This window comes from Euprymna scolopes, chromosome 26, assembly GCF_053919585.1.
Source record: "Euprymna scolopes isolate OS-2025 chromosome 26, ASM5391958v1, whole genome shotgun sequence".
NCBI classification, from domain to species: domain Eukaryota; kingdom Metazoa; phylum Mollusca; class Cephalopoda; order Sepiida; family Sepiolidae; genus Euprymna; species Euprymna scolopes.
The window spans coordinates 67,259,538-67,285,342 of NC_136507.1; the positions used below are offsets into that span (position 1 = coordinate 67,259,538).

At 34.8% G+C, this 25,805-nt stretch overlaps 1 protein-coding gene across 8 annotated transcripts in view; it reads right to left on the reverse strand.

Moving 5' to 3' along the window:
• The window catches only part of LOC145248141 (uncharacterized), a 568,735-nt gene that overhangs the window by 31,305 nt on the left and 511,625 nt on the right, over positions 1–25,805 (reverse strand). For 4 of the 8 annotated variants that reach the window (XM_080109956.1, XM_080109954.1, XM_080109958.1 and 1 more), the window contains 2 exons: positions 13,550–13,588; positions 9,604–9,633 (listed from right to left, as the gene is read on the reverse strand). In XM_080109956.1, the coding sequence (XP_079966082.1) occupies positions 9,604–9,633; positions 13,550–13,588 (69 nt within the window). The remainder of the gene's footprint in view (positions 1–9,603; positions 9,634–13,549; positions 13,589–25,805) is intronic. The other 4 variants (XM_080109960.1, XM_080109957.1, XM_080109961.1 and 1 more) reach the window with 1 other exon arrangement.

Here is a 25,805-nt window from a genome sequence, read left to right on the forward strand (position 1 = left end):
TAAAATGATAAATAAGAAATTAGTAAAATAAAAAAGAAAGAAAAACAAACTTTTTCTTTAAGTTAGAGATGTTGTGAAAAATGTTTAGGTTTATGTTAAGTAGATATCCAGTCCGTGTGACGCCAATGATTTGATTATATATATATGTTGTCTTCTTTATCGAGCCGGGACTCTATTTGAAATATCGTTTTAACCCATATATTTTTGCATTGTTAACAACTTTCATACAAATATGACTTCTTGCATAATATACAGTTTTCAATTTATGTGCTAACTAGAATACTTTATAGCTGCTTATTAATATTATTTTGATAACTATCTTCTTCTAAAGATAAGCGCTATTTTTTGAAACTCCATGGAGTAAGGAAATTAAAAAAAAGTTTTTGTATTCCTCGTCGAATAATCGTTTTAATTTATAACTTACAGTTCATATTGAATTATATATATAGTACAAAACTTTGTTGAAATTCAAAGACTTACATTTTTTCTTTTTTATAACTTTTGTTTATTTCATCTTGGATTACTTCATTACAGCCGTTTCGTTAATGGGATGGCAATTTTATGATTTTATGTATTCATAAACATATCTTTTTCCCCACCAACAAGACAGATGTTATTTCCATTCGATGTTACCAACAAAACGTTAATTTTTTTACATGATAGACCTAGTGTTTTCGTTTGGAGCAAAGGAATTCCATTTCCACGTTGTTACAAGTAGGCCATCTTGGGTATCGTGCAGACCAAAATTTCTGTTTTAAACCTTAGTTTCGCATTTTTAATTCTTTGTTCTAATTTTCAATTTTTTTCATGTTATTCTTTCTTATTTTTTATAATTTTTATTTCTACATTTATGCGTGTTTATTCTAGTATTCATTTTGTTTGGTTTCGAATTCTTATTTATTAGTTAATTTCTTTGATTCAAGGGGAGGTCACTCTTATGGAATATATTTTTATTACTAGAGTTACTTCCCTTACATCTTTTTCTTTACTTATATTATACGCTTACATTTTAGTTCATTTTTTCATTTGTTTCTTTCTTTTTCATTTTATTTATTTTTAATTACATTTATCCATTTTTTTTATTATACTATTACGTTCTATTTTGTTGGTCTATTTATGTTAACATTATTCTTACATGGTCGATTGATCTATGCTTTTCATTTTTTATGTTACTCGCTCTACATTTCCATTGTTGTTGTTTTTATAGTCTTGTCTAATGCGTGAAATTAAGTATCGATTTCTGTGCAGACATCCGTGAATTACATCTTGTTGTCTGTTTAATAATATATATATATATATATATATATATATATATATATATATATATATATATATATATATATATATATATATATATGGTATAATCATGTTGACACCAGTTTTCAATAGATCACCGAAATTAAGCAACGATGAGCCAGGCCAGTACCAGATGGGTGACCATTTGGGAAGGCTAGGTGCTGTATATACCGTGCTGAATCGTAAGAATTTCCAAGATCGTATCTGGGAGCGCTAAATTCACCTCTGAGATACACCTCCGAATAAATTCGCCTGGCGACACTATTTAATATTGTACCGGTTGCCAGATGCCTTTCCTGAATCTGCATGTCAAGTCCACGCTTGCCATAGCAAATAGTGACATCTGATGTGTATGCGACACGAGGTTGCGCCCCATGGATCACCTAAAACACTTCGTAGCTGGTGCTGACACAATCCTAATGAGTAAAACGTATACCTGTACCCGAGTTGTGACGACTATTAATATATATATATATATATATATATATATATATATATATATATATATGTGTGTGTGTGTGTGTGTGTGTGTGTGTGTGTGTGTATAATCAGTTAATTGTTTAAAAGCACCTTTTTCGTTATTATAAAAGAAATAATTTGAATTTGATTCCAAATTGTGAATACTATGTACGTAGTTTAAGTATTCGAACTATTAATCAGATCTTAGTTGTTGTTATCATCTTTATGTCGATGTGACCCTCCTCCGACATTCTTTAAATGCATATGTTCAAACTCGGGAATCTGAATGGAATTTTCGATTTGACACCGACCTAAACCTTGCGAATGTAATAGAGATGAGAATAGTATCCTTGGGGAAGTTTTGACTGGAAAGATTGGTTATTCGGATGCCACGCACTTAAAGAAGGCTGGCGATTACATCTGCCGAAACGTCGTGACAATAAGATTCAAAATGGCAGCAAATGTCTGAATAATTTAAATAATAAAATAATAATACTAGCCCGATTTGTATAAATAATACATATTCTCCGCCCTCCTTTAAAAAATTCCGAATCAACTATTTCAAATAATCTCTTGCGTACGTTACAATAAACACACGTTATTATTTAAGCTATAAATCTGGGTGGAATTGGGGGTTCATATCTTTCTCCAGTGTATTATCGAGTAATCTAGTAAAATACATTGTTAATAAAATAGTGTATTTCTTTATATAACGTATTATATTAATCAGTTTTCAAATTTAATCTCATGGCGATTTTGAAAGCAAAAATCAACTTAGAAATGTCTTCCCGTTAAAAGCTATTCTACATAATTTTTTAATATTTTATATAAAGAGGCACAAAATAAAATTAAGGAGGATTACAACGTCCTAATAAAAAAATCATTAAGGTGTTTCGGAAGTAGGTGGCGCCAACTCTGTCACACTCATTGCTTAAAATAAAAAAAAAGCAAAAAAAAAACGTCTATAATTTTATATAATAAATTTGGCAATATTCACATAGCGATGGTAACAAATGCAGCTAACTACATACATAGATTACTTATAATGTACATACAAACATTTATACTGACACAAATGCATAACATACATTTTTTTACACATTGCTATGGCAAACATATCGTCCAAACATTTATTAAAAAAATAATTAAGGTGATTTTATAACTATGTGTGTGTATGTGTACATGTTCTAAAAGTCAAAATCTCTTGGTTTTAAATATGTGTCTACTATAACATTTTAGCTGTGTAGAAAAAAACAAAACAAAAAACAAACAAACAAAACAAACAAAAAAGAAACAACACCAAACAAAACAAACAAATTATTTAAAAAAATTAAGGTGATTTTATAACTATATGTGTGTGTGTGTGTGTGTGTGTGTGTGTGTGCATGTGTTCTAAAAGTGAAAATCTCATGGTTTTAAATATGTGTCTACTATAACATTTTAGTGTGTAGAAAAAAACCCATAAATACAAAAAACAAAACAAAAAACAACACCAAAAAAAACCAAACAAATTATTTAAAAAAATAGTGATTTCATAACTATATATATATATATATATATATATATGTGTGTGTGTATGTGTGTGTTCTAAAAGTCAAAATCTCATGGTTTTAAATATGTGTCTACTATAACATTTTAGTGTGTAGAAAAAAACCCACAAATACAAAAAAAAAAAAAAAAAATTAAAATACTGAAACGATTTATGACGTTTGTTAGACCTATATAAGAATATTCTAACGGAACAAATACACAAGGTTTTAACAAAATTCTAAACCGATATTAGACCCGTTTATTTGATTTCTACTTTGTTACTTTGCGTTACTTTTATGTTTTCCTCTTTATGTTTGCCATAGCAATGATTGACGCACTCTAAATTTAGTCACGTGACAAATACTAAAAAAAAAAAAAAAACGCCGCAAGAACTCTAGTCAATGAAATGATTATGAAAAAGCGTTTATGGTTAAGGTGAGGGGCGGGTGGGGTTGTTAGGGATGCGAGAGGATGGAAAGAGAAACGAGGATGAGGATGGTAGTTTGGTGATTGTAGAGAGAAAATATGGAGAGTGGAAAGTAAGGAGACACCCAGGAAAGATGGACATAAATAAAGAAAAGAAACGAAAAAAATGATAATAAGTAGAGAATAAAGAAGGAAAACAGAAAATGTTGATCATAATTACTTGAACCACTTTAGCCTTTATAAAGAAATTGTAACAAGTTGGTTTCCCTTGCGAAGTTAGAAATTATCGGAGAAATGGTTAATTTGAAAATGTGTATATATATATATATATATATATATATATATATAGAGAGAGAGAGAGAGAGAGAGAGAGATGTTTGTTTTGGTTTTAGCGATGTGTTTTGAATGAATTCAATTATTCACGAAAGTGCATTTTTACGTGAATGCGAGTTGGCAATAATTTTCCCTTTAACCAATTTGGTACCCCCCCACATGGGGAGCGATATATATATATATATATATATACATATATATATATATATATATATATATATATATATATATATATATATATACATATATATATATATATATATTATTATTATTATATTTTAAAAATAATATATATATAAGTGCCAGGATATATTTCAATGCTGTAGAAGAAAGGATGATTAATAGGTAATATCAGAATAATGTTTATAATAAAGTGGTTGTCTGAAACGCGCATACATATGAATAGAAATAGCGGCCTATGATTCTTAACCACATAAAGCTTTTTCATTATATGACGAACCATATCACCGAAAGTTTTTTTTTTCGTTATATGACGATCCTGGCTGTTATAGAGTGCATTCCGGACAACATGCCATTTCTGCCTATGACTAGTATGCCCGGTGTCTTAACTTTGCACTATTGAACTTGCTATTTAGAAGAAAGGACATTAGAACGCCATGTTTACAGATTTACTCATGGATGCCCCATATACGTTGCGTTTCATGTTGCATTGTTTAATGCTGACATTATATATTTAAGAATTCAGGTGATAAGTCATCTCCCTCTCAGTACAGACTAATAAGTCTTCTGTGTGTCATGAGTAAGCTGCTGGAATCCATATCAAATAGAGAAGTAGTCAACCACCTCAGCAGAAATAACCTTCTTAGTGACATGCAATATGGTTTCCGTTCTGCTAGATCTACAGCAGATATGCTAACGGTTATATTTCATAGGATTAGTAAATTTTTCGACAAAGGCTTCCTTTCTAGGGCAATTGCTCTTGACATATCAAAGGCCTTCGATAAGGTATGGCATAAGGGCATACTTCACAAGATTTCCAGCTACGATATAACTGGAAATGTTTTCTCAATTATTAAATCATTTCTCTCTGATAGGTTCACAAGAGTAGTGGTTGATGGGCAGAAATCAGAGGCCCACAGTATTAATTCTGGTGCCCCTCAGGGGTCAATCCTGGGCCCAACTCTCTTCCTGATCTACATCAATGATCTCCCAAATCACATACTTAAATCATTCGTTGACATCTATGCTGATGACACAACAATCTATGGCAACACATCAAAGGCCGTAAATGACAAAATTCTCTCTGATTCTCTCTCCTCTGTTCTTGAGCGGGTGGTACAGTGGGGGGAAGAGGTGGCTGGTTACTTTTAATGCATCCACAATCAAGCTCCTATCTTTACATCATCAACGCTCTGATTCCCATCTGACATCAATCGAAATGGATGGCGCTCGTCTAGGGGAGGCTCCATGTTTTGACAAGCTTCTGGATTTGACTTTTACTCCCGTTTTGAAATTGAACACGTACACCAAGTCTGTTGCCAAGGTCGCTGGGAAAATGGTGAGCTCCTTCTACCGCTCCACATGATATCTCACTACTGATGCAATTCTCTATCTGTATAAAAGCCAAGTACGTCCAAGGATTGAGTACTGCTGCCACATCTGGGCAGGAGCTGCTAAAAACAGCCTATCCTGTCTTGACAAAGTACAAAATAGACTTCGTGGTTTAGTGGGGATGTCTTTTTCTCTTCCCTGCAACCTCTCTCCCACAGAAGAGACGTTACGAGCCTGTCTTTGTTTTATCGTTATTTTCATGGCAAGTACTCGTCTGAGCTCAAATCTCTGGTCCCCCCTTGCCAATCTTTCACGATAAACACCCGTCTACCTGAAACCACTGCCATTAATTTTCCCCACTCTTTTTCTGTGCCTAAATCAAAACGTAGATTCCATGAACAAAGCTTCTTTCATAGAAGTGCACGCCCGCAGAACTCTTCCGTTTGTCTGTTTCCCACCTGACTACAACTTGGATGTCTGCAAGTCCAATATAAACAAATTCTTGATGAACCGCCCTCTTAAGTAAGACACTTTATCAAATTTCCAATACTAACGATTACTCCGATACTATCCCATTGATTACTGTACACGCAATAACTATTATCCCCGAGTGGCTTCCGGGCCCTGATAACTGGTAACCTCCATGTATGTATATATATATATATATACACACACACACGATATATTCACGTTGACACACCGTAAGATCGGCGAATTTAAGCACCGTTGAGCCTGGATGTTCATTTGGGAAATCTAGGCGCTGTATGTGCTCTCCGCTTATCTCGGCATTGTCTCCAGCCTTCCTAAACCTCCACTTGCCACTGGCATTTTACAGCGTCGACTCAGGAGTGGTGTGGTTAGAGATTGCGCAACTCTTCCCACAAAAATTTCACACGTAGACACCCTTGCAGTGGGTATCCATAGTTTGTCAAGACTGAAATAAGCTACTATATATATATATATGAGAAGAATATTCCTCCCAATACGAGTCCATTCATCAACGAGAACAAAGTTGCACAATTTTTTGTTTAATTACGGAAATTAAAATGAAATGCCATGAAACCTTGTGTCTAGAATCCTTATTCGAACTCTGATAAAAATCCATCCCATGATTTTGATGTTTCATCTATAAGGCTTATGATGTTTTAATAAGGAATTGAAAATCAGGTAATCTTGTTGAAGTTTTTTCTCTTGACTATTAATAAAATGACTATGAACGAAATTTGAAATACTTAAATTTTCAAATGAGAAGTCGTGGGCTTTAAAATTCCACCTACAATGAAATTTAGTGAAAATTTATTAATTGATGCCGAATACGTATTGCACAAGATTAACAAAGTCGGAAGTATCTGACGTTTTACGAAGAGCTTTTTACCATCTTTTTACCTCCTTTGCATAAAACTGAACATGGTCCACTTACATCTAGCAGCTCTTTCCCCAAATTCATAATAATTGGTTAACTAGTTTATAAACAACTTCAATACATGCAACTATATAGAAATATACACTTACTAAACTTTATATAAGAGATCATAGCACCTAAAACAAATTTCATGAACAAAGTTTAATCTTAGATCTGTTCGTCTTTGGAACTGTATACTGCCGATCTAATTTCCATTTGACTTCAACATGCCCATTTTCAAGTCTAATTTAAACGGGGTTTCGTTATTTTGTACTCTAATAAAATCCTACGAAATTTACCGACCATTATGCTGTTATCTTACCGACCACCTTACACTCATTAACCGTTATCTTCGAGTGTCCTCCAGGCTTTGATAAGTGGCAACTCAACTGTTAAAAATAGATTATAGTTTATTCGGCTTATATTGACTAGAAGGAATTTCGTAGACTATGGCTTTTCTAGAGCAATCAATTTGTTTCACTTTTGATCGATTGAATGACGTAGTGGCTTCATTGACAACTCGGAAGGATTTTTCAGTCTAGTGATATGATGCCCCATATGCTGGCTGGTGTATTAAATGTGTTAATGTATAAGCGTTATAAAAGAACGAGAAAGTTAGAGGTGAAAGATGAGATGTTGAGGATGAGAGAGGTTTAAGGCGAGATGTTGAGGATGAAAGAGGTTGAGGACGAGATGTTAAGGATGAGAGAGGTTAAAGACGAGATTTTTAGTATGACAAAGGTTGAGGACGAGATGTTGAGGATAAGATAGGTTGCGGACGAGATGTTGAGGATAAGAGAGGTTGAAGACGTTTTTTAGAATGAATAAGATTGAAGACGAGATTTTGAGGATGAGTAAGATTGAAGACGAGATTTTGAGGATGAGTAAGATTGAAGACGAAATTTTGAAGATGAAAGAGTTTGAAGACAAGATTGTGAGGATGAGAGAGGTTGAGAACGAGATTTTGAAGATGAGAGAGGTTGAAGATGTAATGTCGAGGATGAGAAAGTTTGAAGAAGAATTGTTGAGGATAAGAGAGGTTGAAGACGTTTTTTAGAATGAATAAGATTGAAGACGAGATTTTGAGGATGAGTAAGATTGAAGACGAGATTTTGAGGATGAGTAAGATTGAAGACGAAATTTTGAAGATGAAAGAGTTTGAAGACAAGATTGTGAGGATGAGAGAGGTTGAGAACGAGATTTTGAAGATGAGAGAGGTTGAAGATGTAATGTCGAGGATGAGAAAGTTTGAAGAAGAATTGTTGAGGATAAGAGAGGTTGAAGACGTTTTTTAGAATGAATAAGATTGAAGACGAGATTTTGAGGATGAGTAAGATTGAAGACGAGATTTTGAGGATGAGTAAGATTGAAGACGAAATTTTGAAGATGAAAGAGTTTGAAGACAAGATTGTGAGGATGAGAGAGGTTGAGAACGAGATTTTGAAGATGAGAGAGGTTGAAGATGTAATGTCGAGGATGAGAAAGTTTGAAGAAGAATTGTTGAGGATAAGAGAGGTTGAAGACGAGATGTTGACGATAAGAGAGTTTGAAGACGAGATGCTGAGGATGAGAGAGGTTGAAGACGAGAAGTTGAGGATGAGAGAGGTTGAAGACGAGATGTTGAGGGTGATAGAGGTTGAAGATGTAATGTTGACGATAAGAGAGTTTGAAGACGAGATGTTGAGGATGAGAGAGGTTGAAGATGAGATTTTGAGGATAGTAAGATTGAAGACGAGATTTTTAAGATGAGAGAGGTTGAAGACAAGATTCGAGGATGAGAAAGTTATAAGACGAGATGTTGAGGACCAGAGAGATTTTAAACGAGATGTTGAGGATGACAGAGATTGAAGACGAGATTTGGGGGATGCAAGACAAGATGTTGAGGATGAGAGAGTTGTAAGACAGGATGTTGAGGATGAGAGAGTTGTAAGACAAGATGTTGAGGATGAGAGAGTTGTAAGACAAGATGTTGAGGATGAGAGAGTTGTAAGACAAGATGTTGAGGATGAGAGAGTTGTAAGACAAGATGTTGAGGATGAGAGAGTTGTAAGACAAGATGTTGAGGATGAGAGAGTTGTAAGACAAGATGTTGAGGATGAGAGAGTTGTAAGACAAGATGTTGAGGATGAGAGAGTTGTAAGACAAGATGTTGAGGATGAGAGAGTTGTAAGACGAGATGTTGAGGATGAGAGAGTTGTAAGACAAGATGTTGAGGATGAGAGAGTTGTAAAACGAGATGTTGAGGATGAGAGAGTTGTAAGACGAGATGTTGAGGATGAGAGAGTTGTAAGACGAGATGTTGAGGATGAGAGAGTTGTAAGACGAGATGTTGAGGATCAGAGAGCTTGTAAAAGAGATGTTGAGGATTAAAGAGGATGAAGATAATATTGGGAGGGGAATCTCCAAAATCGGAGAAAAATATGAATGAACGCGCTTTGGAGGGTTGGGTGAAAAAATGTTTGACTATAGAGTTCTGGCAAAGTTTTTTTTGAAAGTGACCTAGCGGTCAAAAGTAAGCATTTGTCTCGTTCGTGCACTCGTATCAATGTTTTCGCATCACAATACTGGAAAGTATATATATATATATATATATATATATATATATATATATATATATAATAAATCCAAAAAACCAAAGCATTTACCATCCGCGTGTGCCTCTCAAGTTTAAACGCCTACAACATCAGGAAATGACAAATCAGTATTCAACGCAGAGAAAAGAGCGTGTCATTAATATTTTTAATGGCAGGAACAAAAAGAAAATTAATTAAATGAGAATTTAATCATTTAATATCAATGAATATTTCATTTTGCCTTGCAAATGGAAAGCAAAAGATGTAACACAATGTTGGAAAAGCCAAACATTAAAAAACAAAATGCATTGTAATCATTTCACAGTGAAATGGCAACAAATTTTCAACAGATGCGCTTCAAAACTAATTTCAAACAAGAATAGAAAAAAGAAAATAGAAAGGAAAGAAATATTTAAAAAGAAATAATTAAAAATACAAAATAAAATGTAAAATTATAAAAAACAGAAATAGAACAAAAAAAAAGTAAAAATAAAAAAAATTGGAAATTGCAAAATATTAAAATTAAAAGAATTAAAAATAACGAATAAATATGTGAAATAATGCAAAATTAAAAATATAAAAACTTTAAAAATATATAAATAAAATAAAAATATAAAAAAATAAGCAGTAAAAAAATGAATACCGGAAAGAAACAATTTTTAAGTAAAATTATTAAAAAAAAATGAAAATTGCAAAATATTAAAAATACAAAACTTAAAAGTAACAAAAAATATTTGAAATAACACAAAAATTAAAAATATAAAAATATTAAAAATATAAACATATAACCATAAAAATAAATACAGAAAGAACATTAAGACCAAAAATTAAAGTAGAAAAAAATTAAAATAACAAAACAAAACACTGAAAATAATAAAAACAAGCATGTTTACTAAACCAATAAAACTACACGATTAAAGTAGATTGGAAGCAATATTAAACTTAAGTAAAACATGAATTTATAAATTAATTGCGGTTAAGCCGATTAAAACGTTGACATTTTTAAATCATAAAATTAACTGCAGTCACTGTTTGTATATCCGTTTACTCTCCATTTCCCGTTAAATTTGGCCCAATTAAAAAAGGGAGATAACAAGTGCTGAAATGACAACATTTGCTAAGCAGCAAAGATATTTTTTACTTTATTTTATTTAAAATAAAAACTATGAAATTAAAAAATATCATGGTAATATAAAATTCAGGTCGGTGAGCACGATTACATATGTCATCATTCAAGTAAGATACACTTCGCAATTTAAATAAATGAAGTCTGTTTTCTGTGAAGGTCACAAAGACAATGTTATATTATACATGCGATATATATATATATATATATATATATATATATATATATATATATATAAATAAAAGTAAACGTGTCTGTGTGTGCGTTTCTGTACATTTCCCTACGCAATAAATCTGTCAATTTTCAGTCTACAGACTCGAAATTTGATATACAGTGTACTAAGATTTGGGAAAATCGATGTGATCGGTTTTCGGCCAAAGTTCAACGATTTGACATTTGAGAACTCTACCAAACTCCTCCGACAATTTTGGGTCTAAACACTTGAATTTTTTTATATAGATTCCTTGGACATGGATCTAACTTAATAACTTGATTTGAGCCCAAAACAATAACTGTTAAGGGGACATAATAGGGGTCAAAGTTAAAAAAATTGACCGCTTTTTTTTTTTTTTGCTCAACATACACCTCCATACACCCAGGCAACGCCGGGCTCAAATGCTAGTATATATATATATATATATATATATATATATATATATATATATATATATATATAAATGCAACTTTGTCTCTGTGGGTGAGTTCGTTCCTTATAGACTTTGAAACGGCCGAACAGATTTTCTTTAAAATTTACAGAACTTTAGTGCATAAGTCTATGAGTGATCTTAGTTAAGTTTTATCTCAGAATACTTCCAATGAAAAATCGATAGTCGAAACCGTAATTTTAATTTATCCATCATCATCATCATTATCATCATCGGTAAAGTAATTTTTTTCCATGTCGTCGCTTAGCAATAATGATGGAACAACGGGCCGTGAAAATTCTACTTTGGGTAAGTTGATAGCATATTTATTTTGTATGCCGTTGTCTGTAGGTACAAACTCTGCATGTAAATTTCTTAATTTTTTTTTCATTAACAGCAAAGAATTTTATAAGTCTTGAAAATTTACGTGTTTTTTTTCCTGACGTGGTCGGTAGGTTCAAATCCTGCACGTAAATTTCTTAATATTTTTTTTCGTTAACTGGAAAGAAGTTTATATGAAATAATTTTATAAAAGAAACAGTAGATTCTCTAGAGTGCAACGTAGAATAACATATTTTGGACTAAGTTATTGCATGGAGGCATGTGAACCTTCCTTCAGGCCGATTTAACGAGTTTTAATGACAATGAGGAGGGTGGAATATTCGTTGATCATATTTTAATCCTAGACAACGTCGGACTTCCCTGCTAGTATATATATATATATATATATATATATATATATATATATATATATATAACATAGTTTGCCTTAACATTGGATTAGTGAGTTTTACAGAAAACAGATTAGTTTTATTTAAATAATAATTTTTAAATGAAAAAAAAATTCTATCTAAAAACAATCCAACATTTATGAATATTTTTAATGTACAATGAATTAAAAAAAAAATCGGTAATTTAATTGCATGTGCGATGTTTTGCTTGTAATTATGTAGTTTAGGTTGTATTTTGTTTTTGTTTTCAATAACGTTGTATTGCAAAAATCTGTGTAAATCTTGTATATATTTCTAAGTTTTTGTTACAGTTAGTAGATTATCATTTTTAATGCAAAAAAAAAAAAAGATAACTGACAAAAAAGAGTGCAATAATATAAATTCGAAGTTAGAAAAACATTAAAAAAAAATCAGTCACAATAACTCACCCAGTACAGAGTTAAGAGGGGGGAAAATAATAAAATACCAAGATGTACGACATGAAAAGAAACTGGAATCTTAGGAAGATCTTCATCATTCCAGTAATAATAGAAGCAACTGAATTGATGAAAAAGAACTAACAGGTAAATATATCCTGTGAACCAAATGCAAGAGAGATTCAAACAATTGCACTTGAAGGGACAGTTAGAATCTTAAAAAGGTCTATCGGTTGGAATGTATGGCATCTGGTAGGATTCCCCATCTCCAGCTACGATAAGATAAGACAGTTGAAAAAAAAAGTGAAAACAAAACACATGGAAATCAATGTAGTCTACAATTATTATTGGCTACAATTAACTTGGCCTTTTGGTCAAGATCAAAGTGTAGTATCTGTTCTTCAGATGCTGCACTTCATTTTCTTATTCTCTTTCGGCGGAGGAGAAATCCTTCACGACTGAGACAATTTTTATTTTTGTACCTTTTCTCCACGTTAAAAAAACGACCCTGGTCTCTAACTCTGTCCCGTGGGGAGGCATAGTAAATAGGTACAATTATCCGATGCTGATTATTGTGTCCAATCATGTAACTAATAAACATCCATTTTTTTTTTGTTTACAACCCTAATACTTTTTTTTTCACCATTTATTTATTTCATTTCCAATACTTCGTTTTGTTGTTAAATACAGCTTTAATTCATACAGATATTTTTCTATTTAAAAATCAGTCACAATAAATCACCCAGTACTCGTACTGGGCTGGTCACTGAAGTGTGGTGTCTGCACAGATACTGAACTCAAATTAATTGTCCTCAGTCAATGGAGGGGGGAAACCCTTATATACTAAGGCAATTTTAGTTTAGCCAGAATCCCCTTTTGGGGGGAGCTGGTTATCTCCCACATTAAATCGACCTTGTGTCAAATTTTGTTTCGTGGGAAACAAATAAATAACCAGTTCAAATAAATCAGTGTTAGACACTGCTACAATCATTTTTTTTATAACTAACAGTTTAGACTAAAAATATCTATAACAAATCTGTAGGAAATGAAATTGAAAAATAAAATGTCGCTAAGCTTGAGTAGAAATGAAACGGTACTTACCTCTGGTTTAGGAGGCGGTAGAGGAATTCGGTTTCCATACTGAATAAGATAGAAACAAATCAATATTTTAATATATAAAGACACAGCGAATTCTTTAAAAGTAATTGTAACGAAATATTTGGCCACATCATGCAAATAATCTATGAAACGCTTAAAACAGATATTTGTGCTGGATATCTATTACGTGTTCACCAAGAAATCATTTTAATAAAAACGTACACCTGGCGACAAATGTAAAAAGCAAAAAAATAATTATCAAATGTATCAAGAAGTCATTGAAATAAAAAAATTATGAACGTGGCATATTGCTTAATACCTAGTCCGTATGTACCGAAATATTATTTTGATAAAAGCGTGCACCTGTAAGAACAATAAATTTTATTTCATCTCTCATCTATGTCGTCTATCAGGAGGGTTCATCACCGAATCTACACGACTAGATCTACACAATAAAATAAGTATCAAATATACCAAAAGGTCATTTAAATAAAAATTATCAAAATTAACACAGGCATGTGTGTGAAGAAACAACAAACTTGATCAATTGTCAAAAATAAGATGAGTTAAATGTATAAAATGGCATTTTCGTCAAAAGGTTACGCAGGTGTAATCAAAGTCAGATTCTTTTTTTTACAAGGAAGTCACCACTTATCAAGGCCCGGAAGCCACTCAGGGATAAGGGTTATTGCGTGTACAGTAATCATTGGAATAAGATCTGATAAAGTGTCTTACTTAAGGGGGCGGTTCATCAGGAATTTGTTTATGTTGGACTTTAAGACATCCAAGTTGTAGTCAGGTGCGAAACAGGCAAACGGAAGAGAGTTCCACTGGCATGCACTTCTAGGAAAGAAGCTTTGTTCATGGAATCTACGTTTTGATTTAGGCACAGATAAAGAGTGGGGAAAATTAATGACAGTGGTTTCAGGTAGACGGATGTTTATCATGAAAGATTGGCGAGGGGGGACCAGAGATTGGAGCTCAGACGAGCACCCGCCATGGAAATAACGATAAAACAACGACAGGCTTGCAACGCCTCTCCCCGTGGGAGAGAGGCCGCAGGGAAGAGAAAAGGGCATCCACCACCAGGCCACGAAGTCTATCTTGCATTCTGTCAAGGTAGGATAGGCAGATCAATCCAGTGAAACGACAATGGCCAAATAAAACGCCTTTGGATTGTGGCTGCAGTGATTATACCGCCCCCAAAATGAAGTTTCAGGTGGTCACAAATGCTTATATAGTAACTGAAAAGGTCATTGTATTTTATTAAGGATTTGGATCCGAGATGAATCAACCCGTCGAATTCCCGTCCGTACATTTTCCTCCTTACAACCACCCATAATTATCGCCGAGAATAAAAATATATTGTTATATTTTTATACTCGTTATATACGCGAGGCTTTAGTTACATACATAAGACACAGAATATCCTAACTTGTTACGATTTTTCTTGAAGGTGGATCACTTGTTGAATTTAGGGAAGCATAAAATGAAAATCAAACGGGAAACAACTCTTATAGATTAAAAGGGGAAATAACTCTCATAGCTTAAACAAATAAACTTACTTCTGGGTTAAAAGCAACTGGTGTCAAATATTGATAATTAAAAATAAATTAAATTAAAAATAAATTAAATCAAATTTAAATGATATTTCTAAATAGAACAATTGAAACAATTCTATTACCTCAAATAATTAGAACGTGAAACTAATCATTAAAATATATTTTCTTTAATGTAATATGAAAATGAGATTACCTTTGAATGAATAGTATTTATAGAAATCATGCTGGAATAAAAGTGTGTTCGTTTTCAGTATGATTTTTTGGTTGGTTGCTTTTATTTTACGGCATATCAACCCTTTTCAGGTTATTTATTGCCGAATCCAGTGATTTAAAAAAAAGGTTGTAATAGAACATATTTGTTTTTTTTTTTTTTAGTTGGTTTCTATTCAACCCATAGTTGGGACTTTAACAGATACTACCACTCCGGGTCAGAGTAGATCAGGGAGTAATGGCAATTAAGGGGTGGCTCTCCCCCCCCCCCCAAAGCCCACAAGCTGGGGCCTCATCATCGAATATAGTTTAAGGTCATATCCAGGACCATTTTCAGTATGAAAATTTATTTCTGAAACAGTATAGCTTTTGTACATATTGATCAATTTGAGAACAAACAAACAAACAAACAAACAAACAGATGGGACTACGACTTTATTATAATAGATATCCGCGTATCGCCATTCTTTTAAACGCAGCAGAAATACAACATTGCTTTTCGTTGTTAAAGGGCCATCAAATTTTTTTATCATCATCAACCATTACACTCAGTGGTATGTTGGGCAGCAACAAATCCCCTCCACCTCCGTCTATCCTGAGCCAGCCTAGCCAGTGAACCTCAAGAATGTTGCATAGCTTTCCTCTCCCTTTCCATCGTTCTTCCCCAAGTTGCTCTCGGCCTTCCTATCTTAAGGTCCTCCCTCACCCTGCTGTTAACGTCCACTCGGCTTTGGCCACCAGCGTTCATACGAGTTTCACTCGACTCAGAATGCACCCAAAACGATGAAGTAAGGGTTCGCTTTGTTGTCGTTTCCGTAACGTACTTGGTTTACGAGAAAGGGTCGTTAGCCCTATGCTCAACGCCCAACCTAGAGGGTCAGAGATCACTCTTTGTCTGGTTTCTATGCGTTGACCTTTCTGGCAAAGGTTGGCTCTGCCAGGAGCTTTCGCTCCCACCAGCATAGCTCTAGGGATCATTGAAACGCTCTAGATCCTTCATCGCGACAAGGTGGTAATCCAAGTTTATATATATATATATATCTCAAACTGTTTATCTATACTATTAATAAAATTCTAAATGTTTATATATTTATTTATGTGTGTGTGTGTGTATATATATACACCAATAAAACTTTCGAACGGATGCACCGAATTAAAAAAAATTCTTTTTTTCGCCTGAAAGGTATGAGTCCCTAGATTGTCCTTTTTATATATGGTTCGTAACGAACAACGCCGAGTCTCAACAAAAAGCCCGAAAAAGGGGCTGGGGATCGTTTCGTTTTTGTCGAAAAAGTTACCTGCCCATGTCAACCTTTTTGTCAAAAAGTTTCCTGCCCATGTCAACCTTTTTGTCAAAAAGTTTCCTGCCCATGTCAACCTTTTTGTCAAAAAGTTTCCTGCCCATGTCAACCTTTTTGTCAAAAAGTTTCCTGCCCATGTCAACGAAAATGTCTGTATACAGTCACGGTAACATCTTTCGGCATACGGACAGAACTTGTGACGCAATGGATAACGCGTCTGGCTACGGATCATAAGATTCCAGGTTCGAATCCTGGCAAGTTCATAATAATTTTAACCATCATTTTATCCAACGTTTACTCATTATTCTTACCCTTAGTTAGGGTATTTTTGTTTTTTTAGTGATTTTATTTAGTGCATATGGGAATTTCCTATACTCCGAGTTCACAAAGTAAGCGTTGATGGTAAGACGATGTTGAGTGTACTTGATGTTGAGTGTACTTGATGTTGAGTGTACTCGATTTTGTGTTTGACTCAGCGTTGTGTTTGCCGATGCGGCACAGCCGCTAGTATGAAATAAAAATTGGCAAAACGAAAGAAGCAATAAATTGTTTTCGATAGATATTGGGTTTCGGCACTACGAAACGCAAGCAGAGCTTTAATACGTTGGAATAATAAACGAAACCAGATCGTTCGGCGATATAAACCTTTCCCTTTTTTTACTTCTTGTTGACACTTGTCGAAATATTGCAAGAAGGAGCCATCAAGTACAGTGCTTCCTCATCCGTAGAGCATCTAATTTCAAGTCGCACACCGGCTGATGTTATCGATGATGACTTTCTTGACCTCAAGCTTTTCAAACAGTCATTTACTTATTTTTTTTTTCTTTTCGCGGTAATGACATTGTCGTTTTGGTACTGATAAAATATATACGAGACAGTTATTTCGTATTTTTTTGTTTGACGTTAAATCTTTTTTTTTATGGGGAGAAAACTTTCAATTCAGGTGTAATGCAAATAGTTCACTTAATTCTGTAATATCTATTCAATTAAGGTTTCAGGTTCAGGGTATAACCTTAAATTTCATCCGCTGGTGAGACCTAAATTCTATGTAGTGTGGAGTCCCCACGTAGTTATCGTTACTTGCAGGTCAACACTAGTCGAAAGTGACTCTTGGGCCAAGATCAAAGTGTAGCATCTGTTCAGGCAGATTGCAAGCAAAGACCATATGTAGGGTTTCCCCTACATATAAGACCTTGGTCAATGTAGGAGCAACCCTTCATACCAATTGTCACTATCCAGCTCCCCTACTCCACGGGGAGTTGTTCCCCATTTCACCTTCACTCCTCACTTTAAAAATCGGCCTTGTGTCTAATTTGCTCAGTGGGGGAGCAAATAAATACCTCAAAGTGTAGTATCTGTTTTTCAGATGCTGCACTTCAATTTCTTGTTCTCTGTCAGTGGAGGAGAAGTCCTTCACGACTGAGACAATTTTTAATTTTTGTTCCTTTCCTCCACGTTAAAAGACGACTCTGGTGTCTAACTCTGTCCGGTGGGGAGGCATGGTAAATAGGAACACTAGACGAAACTGGCGATGCTCGATAAAATGTCACAGGTAAAAATGAAACAAATAAAAATGGCACATGGAAAACTCTGTAACGGAAAATTAGAATTCTTTAAAAGAGGTGGGCTAAGTCAGGTTTTCCCAAAGTGGGCTCAACGGGGTCCTGGAAACCATTTCTTAAAGAGGACAAATTGTTTCATATGGAAACATTAAATGACAGCAGACATTTAATTAGTGATCTTTTTTTTTAATAGATATGATCCATAACTACTGGTGAAAAGAGTTTCAGGATGGTCCATGAAAAATACAATTAAAAGATAAATTAACAACAAACAAAGTGCAACAAGTTTTGATTAATCAAAAACAAAAAAAAAAAAAATCGTTACAAACATTATCGTTAGTGTAAAAAATCTGAAAATGTTTTTCATATTTATTTTAGAAATTATATTGTTAGTGCTTCGTAAAAAAACCTTTGTCTTACTCAGGGGCTCCATAGTGTCCTGAAGTGTGGGAAAACTTGGGCTCAGTTATCTCCAGTTTATTTCAAAATACGGGTTCAGCCCCCCCCCTTATATTCTAAAATTAATGTATTAAAATAAGTATTTACTCTGAAGAAAATAAAATCGACTTCTTTTTGTGATTATTCTTGGGGAGAGAGGGGGGGGGGCAAGACCTCTAACTTCTAGTTTTAAATAGGGGCTAAATCCTCATATTCCTGGCCTTCGGGCCGGGATCAAAGTGTAATATCTGTTCTGCAGATGCTGCACTTAAGATAATTTGTACCAGTCAATGGAGGGGAAACCCTCTATACTGGGACAATTATTATTTTTGGTCACAACCAGAGTGCCCCCATTTTACCCTATTTTTAGGGAGCTGGTTTTCCCCCACATTAAAAATGGCCTTGTGCCTAATTTGCTTTCGTGGGGAAGCAAATAAATACCTTAAAACAAGTATTTACTGACTTGATAACAGTGCAGAATAGGTAACAATCGAGAAATCGACATCTAAAAAATGACTTATCTAACGACTTGTATATTTTTAACGTGCTGAATTTAGTTTTCAAAATGTAATTTTCTTCAAAGCGGTTTGCATACACAGAGTGAAAAGGAAAACAAATAGTTGTTTGTCGCTTTACTGTTTGGAGGAGTTACCACTATCCCTAAAATCTAGTTGCCCCCTCTATCCAAGAAACATCTGAGGTTTAGTGGTATGTTTTTTTTTTTTTTTTTTTTTACAATTTTTCAGGAATGAAGACCCTTACAATTAAACGATAAGCAACTATTTATTTCCCGTGTGTTATAAACACAGCTTAAAAACAGAAAAAAATAAATAAAAACAGTTTTAGTACGTTAAATCTATACAAGTCGATTGATAATCAAATTCTAGTGCGTTTGTATAAGGCATCTGTTGCAAATTTTTTGTGCTTTCTATTTCTTGGTTGTTAACTATTTATATGGTTATTGATATTTACTTACCTTCCCACGAGGGCAGAGATAGACACAAGGTCGAATTTTATTAGTAACTAGCGAGGGGTACCTGGCGTTGCCCAGGTGTTTGGAGGTATGTGTGGTTTTGGGTAAATCAAAACTCCAGGGGGGGGGGTAAAATAAAAAAAAAAGTTTTGGCAGGTAAGTATGAGGATCGAACCCGAAGCCTTGAGGCAAAGTTGTAAATTAAAGTGTGTAAAAAAAGAGTGTAACGGTTTTAACCATTGGGCCACCGCGAGATGCTTACGGAAAGACGTTTGAATTTATTTAATTACTTGGATTTGGCAGGTGCACGTTTTAATGACTTAATGAGGTCAACTTTTGACTGCGGGGTAGCATTTCATTTAGTGCGGGAATGCTCCCCCCCAAGACGTTGGGGGTAGGGGGAAACATTATAGGAAAAAGCCTAACCTACATGCGGCGAGCAAAAACTGTTGAATATTTATCTTCCCGAAGTCGAGCAAATTAAATAGACAGGCGAGGTCCGTTGTTAACTCTGAGATATTACGATTTACATATGATATAAAAAGTTTTAATTAAGTTGTTAGGCGACCGACCTCTTCTCTGAAAAAAAGCCTTTCTTGGACATACACAAAAAGCGAACATACATTTTCGCTTTTATATATATAGATGTGACGATTCCACAAGTTTTCCACATTTCAATACAATTACCAATTCGATTGACCATGTTAATATTTCTGATCAGCGTTAAGTATGAAATGTCATAAACATATGCCTCCTACTACCACTAACACTAAGTCCGGGTGGTAATAAAAAAATAAAGACATTCCTCTCGTTTTATAACTTTGCCGGTCGGTGGTAAGAAATTTAATTATCTCCTCTAAAAGGTATAATACCCCGGAAATGAAGATAATTTTCCGTTAAAGTTATGCTAACCACTACTTTTATTTCTACAATAATTGATTCACACATAATCGCCTAAAAAACAGAATGGGAGGGACGCCTTTAAATATAGATATTTCTTTTTTAATTTGAAAGAAATCTAAATGTGTTTTCGCTATGTGCTGTATCCAAGATTTCCATAAAGTCATTGTGAGATATTAATCTATATTTTTTTATGATGGCCTAAAAATATTTATAGACTTATACCATTATTACCGTTGCCATTTTTATCATAATTCATTGAAAATAGCTATTTTAAAGATAGTGTGGACATCATGAGCTTTCAAATTATCTATGGATTTAAATGGACTGAATTGATTTCAAAGGGAAATATGCATTAGACTTAAAGGAGTTCAAGCTGAGAAAGAACTACAATAAAACATTTACTTAAAAGGATATATAACCAATGATCAGAAAACGACTGGGATCAGGGCGGTGCCAGTAAAATAAAGTATCTTGTCACAAGTGTTTTAATACTTAACTGCGAACTTTGAGATGCGTCATATAGACGTTTAGCAAATAGATGCGAAGAGAAATTTGAACATTTCAAAAGGTTTGATAAGGGAATAGGGTAAGTGAACTCTAGAATATTCACTTTAATTTAGTTGATTTTATCAGTAAATGATTATAGACTCAAAGAGACATTTCTAACTCTCGACCTAAAGCTGCAGTTTTATTGCTCAAAACGGTTAGATGGTTCAAAAAGGCTGATTGTGGATTTATAGAAGACGATTTTAGAGATGCACCTTTAACTTTTTATGACCTGGTTGAACTAATTCGTCCAGTAGAAAAATAAATGAATATAGCAGCATAAATAAAGTGGGATCTGATTCAAACACGCATTATACGCATTGGTTCAGTATATGGGTAGATGCCAGATACCTCCAGATTGCAACTGTCCATTGCTTACATTCAGCATTCTGTCATCTGCAATCATCTCAGAGTGTGTGGGGGATTTCGTTTGTTGTCATAACTTTTTTCATAATCAAGGTTAGGGGTTTGTATTACTGTACACATAGATTCGAAAAAGTTGTCAAAAAACAAATATATAACAAATAAATTTTATCAAAGGCAAGATAAGTTACTTTTCTACCAAACTGGATATATTTTTCGTGTTTTTATTCAATGTAACATGTTTATTCAGCTCGAAAACAATACAGTGTTTACCGATGTATTGGAAAATTCAAGATGGCGTCTGACTCTCTCTTTAACACGGTAAGTTTGGGAAAAGGTGTTATAAATAGAAAAACTGGATAAAATACTGTTAAAAACTCGCTCAATATATGTTACCGTGACATAGGTTGACATATATTCGGCGGGTTTTTAATAGTATTTTGTCTAGTTTTTTTTATTTATAACACCTTTTCCCAAACTTACCGTGTTAAAGAGAGTCAGACGCCATCTTGAATTTTCCAGTACATCGGTAAACACTGCATGTTTTACGAGCTGAATAAACATGTTACATTGAATAAAAACACGAAAAATACATCCAGTTCGGTAGAAAAGTAACTTATCTTGCCTTTGATAACATTTATTTGTTATATATTTGTTTTTTGACAACTTTTTCGAATCTATGTGTACAGTAATACAAACCCCAAGGTAAGTTTTTAAAATGCAAATATTCTCAGTGGTAGTTTAACTATTGAACTTCGTAATTTTTCAAGTTTGAAGACCATAATCATAGTATAATTACCTTTTAAACTAACTAAAATTAACAGTAAATATTTTTTTAATCATCTACATCATAATTCAGATTATTATCCCCTGAATTATGATGTAGATGATGAGGGTTAAAGAAAATGTTTTCTTTGTGGTAAACGATACAACTGAATGGGTCAAAGCAAGCATTAAAGCACATATTCCCACGCGGAAATTTTACAGCAAGCCCAACTCTCCTCAATGGTCCACTTCAACTTGCATAGCTGCAACTGCGTAAAAGCATAAAGCCTTTAACCGATTTAGCTGCTATAAGTCGAATACAAAGAGGCAAACATTCATAAAAGCTTAGAATCATTGTAAGAGTGAAATAGACGCAGCCAACCGAAACTATACCGAAATGGCCGGAAAACGCATTGAATCGTAGAAATTAGGAACTCGCGATTATTTGAAAAGTAGCCTGGGTGCCCGGCGTTGCCCGGGTGTTTGGAGATGTGTGTTGTAGTGAATGGTAGTAGGCAGGTTCGCACCCGTACCAAGAAGGAGGAAAAGAACGTGAAAAAAGTGACGTCTTTGTGTTGCGCTCATCGCCAAACCGGAAGCGACCTAGGTTTAAATTAATGTTAGTCAATCGAAAAGAGGGGATGACTTTCGAAAATATCGGCGAAAAAGCGACTCCTCCCTGTAGAAAAGTGCCCAGTTAAGGGTGAAGAAATTAATGTTTTTGGCAAATTTTTAGATATTTGTCGTCCGATACCGATCTCATGAAAATCCATCGTCTCTGTCGAAAGTTTTAGGCATGCACACATACATACATGTGGCCTTCGGGCCAAGATCCGGCAGATACTGCAAGCTATGACTAGCTAGGACTAGCTATGACTAGCAAAGACCAGATGTGGGGGCAACCCCACATGCTTGACCTTTAACCAGCTCCCATTTCCCACCTCTCGGGAGCTGGTCCCCTTTTTCCCTTCCCCCTCCCTTGACTCCTCACATTAAAAATCGGCCTTGTGCCTAATTTGCTCGGTGGGGGAGCAAATAAATACCATCTGTTCCGGCAGATACTGCAAGCAAAGACCATATGTGGGGGCGACCCTACATATAAGACCTTGGTCAATGTAGGGGCAACCCTTCATACCAATTGTCACTATCCAGCTCCCCTACTCCCCGGGGAGTTGGTCCCCATTCCCCCTTCACTCCTCACATTAAAAATCGGCCTTGTGCCTAATTTGCTCGGTGGGGGAGCAAATAAATACCATCTGTTCCGGCAGATTCTGCAAGCAAAGACCAGATGTGGGGGCAACCCCACATACCTGACCTTTAACCAGCTCCAATTTCCCACCTCTCGGGAGCTGGTCCCCTTTTTCCCTTCCCCCTCCTTTCACTCCTCACATTAAAAATTGGCCTTGTGCCTAATTTGCTCGGTGGGGGAGCAAATAAATACCATCTGTTCCGGCAGATACTACAAGCAAAGACCATATGTGGGGGCGACCCCACATATAAGACCTTGGTCAATGTAGGGGCAACCCTTCATACCAATTGTCACTATCCAGCTCCACTACTCCCCGGGGAGTTGGGCCCCATTTCCCCTTCACTCCTCACTTTAAAAATCGGCCTTGTGCTTAATTTGCTCGGTGGGGGAGCAAATAAATACCTGGCCTTTTGGTCAAGATCAAAGTGTAGTATCTGTTCTTCAGATGGTGCACTTCCATTTCTTGTTCTCTTTCGGTGGAGGATCAGTCCTTCACGACTGAGACAATTTTTTATTTTTATACTTTTTCTCCACGTTAAAAAACGACCCTAGTGTCTAACTCTGAACCATAGGGAGGCATAGTAAATAGTACATACATACATACATACATACATACATACATGCATTTGAACAGACAGGTGAGATTTATATTATAGAAGATGTATAATGTAATGAATAATAGGTAATCAACAACTATGACGTCCATTGCACGGCAACCGAGAAGGCAGAACTGCTTGTCCAGCTGTTATCCCTCAACTTTAATTTACATCCCACAAAATAATTTTTCCTAAAGTTCCTTTTACAGACAAAAGCCACACCATCCCTTTCCATGTCCGTGATATAAATGAAAACTAACACGAATCACACACCTAATAGAGGGAGGAGATGGACAAAAAAATATAGAAAACACTTCTGTCAGGTTTATTAGATTTATAGAAAAGGTTGTGGTTAGTCGTATTAATATATAATTGTGTCATGTTTGACGACAAAATAGATAATGGAAGGGGAAAAGGAAAGTGATGAACATAAAGGTGATGCAAAAGGAAAAATAAACATGTTAAGATGCGTCCATTCCATGTGTGGATTTAGCAATGAAAATGGTTTTGTAAACGTAAGCGTGACAGACAGATAGAGAGAGAGAGAGAGATGAGGAAAGACAGAGAGGTGCGTGGACGCATCTACCAAAATTAGTGCCAACGTGATGAGATGGAAAATATAAAAACGGTGATTAGTGAGTTTTAATTCTATGTGAAACGAGAAGTGAAATGTGAAGCGTTTTTAGAGGACGTGGGTCGTCAGAAATCGACCAGAATTGAGAGAGAAACAGACGTGGAAGGTGAGAGAGGGGGGGGGGAAATGAGAAAGAAAGAAAAAGTAAATGAAAAAAGGGAAAGTAAGACGGAAATAGGAAGAAATGAATACAAATGTATGTAAAAAAAAAGGAAAAAAAAAAGATGAACGTAAAAAGAAAAAAGATTAACAGAAAGAAAGGTACAAGGAGAGAACAAATAAAGAATGGGAAATGGCTGTAAAGAAAGAGGCTAGCGAAAAACGGGAACAGAAAAATGAAAAAGAAAGAGAAATAGCGAAAAAGAAAGAGAAATAGAAAGAAAGAAGAACGATTAGAAAAAAAAGGGTACTGGTGCATTGTACGAACCGGAAGTCATTACTGTTGCATATTACAAACCGAATTTCTCGTAAATGTCCGATATGGCTGAACCAACAATAGCAGGCACTTGTGCATCTATGTTCCTATTTACTTGCCTCCCCACGGGAGCCGAGTTAGACACAAGGTCGTTTTTAATGTGGGGAAAATCCAGCCCCCCAAAAGAAGAACTATGTATAGGAACAAAAATAAAAATGTTCTCAGTCATGAAGGATTTCTTCTCCACTGACCGGGGCCGTAAAAGGTGAAGTATAGCATCCTTCCCCGAAGGCCAAAATATTACCGTGCTAAAATAACGTTATTATTTAGAAAGCCATTTTTAACATGGGAGGGGGAGACTGTTTTGTAACTATTCTGTCTATTCAACTAACAATTTTATAAACAGAAATATCGTAAAAATTGAATTTAACTTGAAATTGCTATATGAAAAAATAAAAAAAAATTTTGAACGGGTTTCTGAGCGGTTTTAACGGTGTTCAGCTTATTCTGACGGCGACGTCAGTTGCCGGTTGAACCCGAGCGAACATTTATGAGAAATCCGGTTCGTAATATGTACAATTATCGACTTCCGGTTCATACAATGCATTAGCACCTGAGAGAGAGAGAGAGAGAGAGAGAGAGAGAGAGAGAGAGAGAGAGAGAGAGAGAGAGAAAACGAAGACAAAGAAACAGAAATTAAGAAAAAAGAGGCGGAATAGAAAGAAAGAGACAAAAAGAGAGA